This window comes from Bison bison, unplaced genomic scaffold (genome assembly GCF_000754665.1).
Source record: "Bison bison bison isolate TAMUID 2011002044 unplaced genomic scaffold, Bison_UMD1.0 scf7180017864317, whole genome shotgun sequence".
Classification (NCBI taxonomy): domain Eukaryota; kingdom Metazoa; phylum Chordata; class Mammalia; order Artiodactyla; family Bovidae; genus Bison; species Bison bison.
The window spans coordinates 3,142,160-3,146,466 of record NW_011494889.1 but is presented as its reverse complement, the minus strand read 5'-3'; the positions used below and the strand labels follow the sequence as shown (position 1 = coordinate 3,146,466).

The 4,307-nt window shown below is 36.8% G+C and overlaps 1 protein-coding gene across 1 annotated transcript in view; it reads right to left on the bottom strand.

Annotated features, from left to right (window-relative positions):
* Positions 1 to 4,307, bottom strand: part of DNAH14 (dynein, axonemal, heavy chain 14) — a 376,195-nt gene that overhangs the window by 185,271 nt on the left and 186,617 nt on the right. Inside the window, exon 34 of the mRNA XM_010852937.1 lies at positions 3,801 to 3,969. Within this exon, the coding sequence (XP_010851239.1) occupies positions 3,801 to 3,969 (169 nt within the window). The remainder of the gene's footprint in view (positions 1 to 3,800; positions 3,970 to 4,307) is intronic.

The following is a 4,307-nucleotide window of genomic DNA, read 5'->3' as shown; positions in this document are numbered from 1 at the left end:
AACATCCATTTATGATAAAAACTCTCCAGAAAGCAGGAATAGAAGGAACATACCTCAACATAATAAAAGCTATATATGACAAACCCACAGCAAACATTATCCTCAATGGTGAAAAATTGAAAGCATTTCCTCTAAAGTCAGGAACAAGACAAGGGTGCCCACTTTCACCATTACTATTCAACATAGTTTTGGAAGTTTTGGCCACAGCAATCAGAGCAGAAAAAGAAATAAAAGGAATCCAAATTGGAAAAGAAGAAGTAAAACTCTCACTATTTGCAGATGACATGATCCTCTACATAGAAAACCTTAAAGACTCCACCAGAAAATTACTAGAACTAATCAATGATTATAGTAAAGTTGCAGGATATAAAATCAACACACAGAAATCCCTTGCATTCCTATACACTAATAATGAGAAAACAGAAAGAGAAACTAAGGAAACAATTCCATTCACCATTGCAACCGAAAGAAGTCCTAAAGAAACTAAAGACCTATAAATAGAAAACTATAAAACACTGGTGAAAGAAATCAAAGAGGACACTAATAGACAGAGAAATATACCATGTTCATGGATTGGAAGAATCAATATAGTGAAAATGAGTATACTACCCAAAGCAATTTATAGATTCAATGCAATCCCTACCAAGCTACCGATGGTATTCTTCACAGACCTAGAACAAATAATTTCACAATTTGTATGGAAATACAAAAAACCTCGAATAACCAAAGCTATCTTGAGAAAGAAGAATGGAACTGGAGGAATCAACCTACCTGACTTCAGGCTCTACTACAAAGCCACAGTCATTAAGACAGTATGGTACTGGCACAAAGACAGAAATATAGATCAATGGAACAAAATAGAAAGCCCAGAGATAAATCCACGCACATATGGACACCTTATCTTTGACAAAGGAGGCAAGAATATACAATGGATTAAAGACAATCTCTTTAACAAGTGGTGCTGGGAAAACTGGTCAACCACTTGTAAAAGAATGAAACTAGAACACTTTCTAACACCATACACAAAAATAAACTCAAAATGGATTAAAGATCTAAACGTAAGGCCAGAAGCTATAAAACTCCTAGAGGAGAACATAGGCAAAACACTCTCCAACATACATTACAGCAGGATCCTCTATGACCCACCTCCCAGAATATTGGAAATAAAAGCAAAAATAAACAAATGGGACCTAATAAAACTTAAAAGCTTCTGCACAACAAAGGAAACTATTAGCAAGGTGAAAAGACAGCCTTCAGAATGGGAGAAAATAATAGCAAATGAAGCAACTGACAACTAATCTCAAAAATATACAAGCGACTCCTATAGCTCAATTCCAGAAAAATAAATGACCCAATCAAAAAATGGGACAAAGAACTAAATAGACATTTCTCCAAAGAAGACATACAGATGGCTAACAAACACATGAAACGATGCTCAACATCACTCATTATCAGAGAAATGCAAATCAAAACCACAATGAGGTACCATTTCACACCAGTCAGAATGGCTGCGATCCAAAAGTCTACAAGCAATAAATGCTGGAGAGGGTGTGGAGAAAAGGGAACCCTCTTACACTGTTGGTGGGAATGCAAACTAGTACAGCCACTATGGAGAACAGTGTGGAGATTGCTCAAAAAACTGGAAATAGAACTGCCTTATGATCCAGCAATCCCACTGCTGGGCATACATACTGAGGAACCAGAAGGGAAAGAGACACGTGTACCCCAATGTTCATCGCAGCACTGTTTATAATAGCCAGGACATGGAAGCAACCTAGATGTCCATCAGGAGATGAATGGATAAGAAAGCTATGGTACATATACACAATGGAGTATTACTCAGCCATTAAAAAGAATACATTTGAATCAGTTCTAATGAGGTGGATGGAACTGGAGCCTGTTATACAGAGTGAAGTAAGCCAGAAAGAAAAATACCAATACAGTATACTAACGCATATATATATGGAATTTAGAAAGATGGTAATAATAACCCTGTATGCAAGACAGCAAAAGAGACACTTTTGTATAGAACAGTCCTATGGACTCTGTGGGAGAGGGAGAGGGTGGGAAGATTTGGGAGAATGGCATTGAAACATGTATAATATCATGTATCAAACAAGTCGCCAGTCCAGGTTCGATGCATGATATTGGATGCTTGGGGCTGGTGCACTGGGACGACCCAGAGGGATGGTATGGGGAGGGAGGAGGGAGGAGGGTTCAGGATGGGGAACACATGTATACCTGTGGTGGATTCATTTCGATATTTGGCAAAACCAATACAATATTGTAAAGTTTAAAAATAAAATATTTTTTAAAAAGCCATTTATTAGGTGATATCGGAAATCTGAAAAAAGGTTATCTCAAAAGGGTACATATATGAATTATAGCATATAATCTCCAATTAAAACTATAAAACCATTTGGGTCTGAATTTTGGGGAGCAAGGATGGCAAGAAGTTGCTTTGAGTATCTTTAAAAATTGTTTTTGCTCATTGATCACTTCCCATTCCCTGTTGCTTAATGCAACATGTCTATAGCTTTACATTTATTAACTTAGGTTGTTCATAATGTTCTCATCACTTCTAAATCTCTAATATCATTGTTTCTTTTTCAATTATTAATCATTCTTGCTTGAGGTCTGTATATAATCAAACTGATAACTTTGGTTTTGTTGTTTTTCCTATAATTTTTATTCTGTATTTGGTTGATTTCTGCCATTTCCTTCATTATTTTTATCGGTTTCATTTCAGAGAACTTGTTTTATTGCTCTTTTTCCTAGTTTCTTACTTTAATGCTCAGTATGAGAAAGATAATCTGGTCTGACCAAATTGTGAAAGGCATTATGGCCAAGATAATTAATTTGACTGTTGTACTAGAGGCAAAGTTGCTTCAACAGCCGCTTTGCTGATATGATCAAACATGTTTTAGGAAAGCAACTCTGGTGGCCATATGACAATATATTAGAATGGAGGGAGTAGCAGGAGGTTGTATCACAATGACAGAAGACACTGAGATTCTACCTAAACTAAGGCTTTGACTGTATGGTTTTATATACATAAGAGAAAGTATAAAGGGCTTTGTGTGTTTAGTGTCTGAGCCACCATGGAAGCCCCAAAAATGGCTTTGAAATTGTGTCATTTTAATGATCACAAAGTATTTACACATTAAAGTCTTTATTCATAATTCTGATATAATTTGATTCTCTAGTTGGAAGGACTGATGCTAAAGCTGAAACTCTGGTACTTTGGCCACCTCATGAGAAGAGTTGATTCATTGGAAAAACTCTGATGCTGGGAGGGATTGGGGGCAGAAGGAGAAGGGGGCGACAGAGGATGAGATGGCTGGAGGCATCACCGACTCGATGGACGTGAGTCTGAGTGAACTCTGGGAGTTGGTGATGGACAGGGAGGCCCAGCGTGCTGCAATTCATGGGGTTGCAAAGAGTCAGACACAGCTGAGCGACTGAACCTTACTGAACTGAACTGAAGCACCTTTGGAAAGTAGGAAGAGCAGACATTATCATTCTCACTTGAAAGATGAGAAAATTGAGGAGTAAAATACGTGTTAACAGCATTCCTTCCTTAAAGGTACACAATTTGTTCTTATTTCCATTATGCCAAGATGCACTGAAAGTTCTTCATTCATGGGAAATATATATCTCCAAGTATTTTTATGTCCCAAGTTCTAACATGAATAGAGAATTTCAGGAATAACTAACATTTTAAATTCACATCTATTATAGTTTCTTAACTGATATTCCACATATAAATGATTTGTAATGATTTTCAAAGGTCTTATTACCTCCAGGACAATCTGATTTACTTTCGAAACTGTTGCTCCACAAAAAATATCTCTCATAATCTTTTCAAAAAGTAGGACATCTTTAGGAAGAAATTTTGGTAAGCTAGCTTCTCTCATAGCTTCAATAATTATCAGAGTTTCCTCTGTTTCAGAAATGTCTCTGATGTTACTTTAATGGTAGAAGAAAGCAAAGAACAAGTTAGCAAGTTTGTTTTGTTGATGTTAAAGACCATTAATATTCTTTTTTAATGGCGGCTATCCCAATACCTTTTCCTCCTTTCCCCACTTCAAAACAGCTATGTGGTTTGGGTGAGGTTAATCTGGTTCCCAGCTCCAGGGATGGACCGTGACTGACTTAGAACTCAGGGTAATGCTGTTTCCCACTCAAAATAGGAATGTATTCAGGTTAACATCAAATGAAAAATAAAATGATTTATTAAAAATCCCTAGGATGACTAGAGAACTAGTCTTGCAGACTATGTAGCTGGGAACAAAGTTGAGCTATAG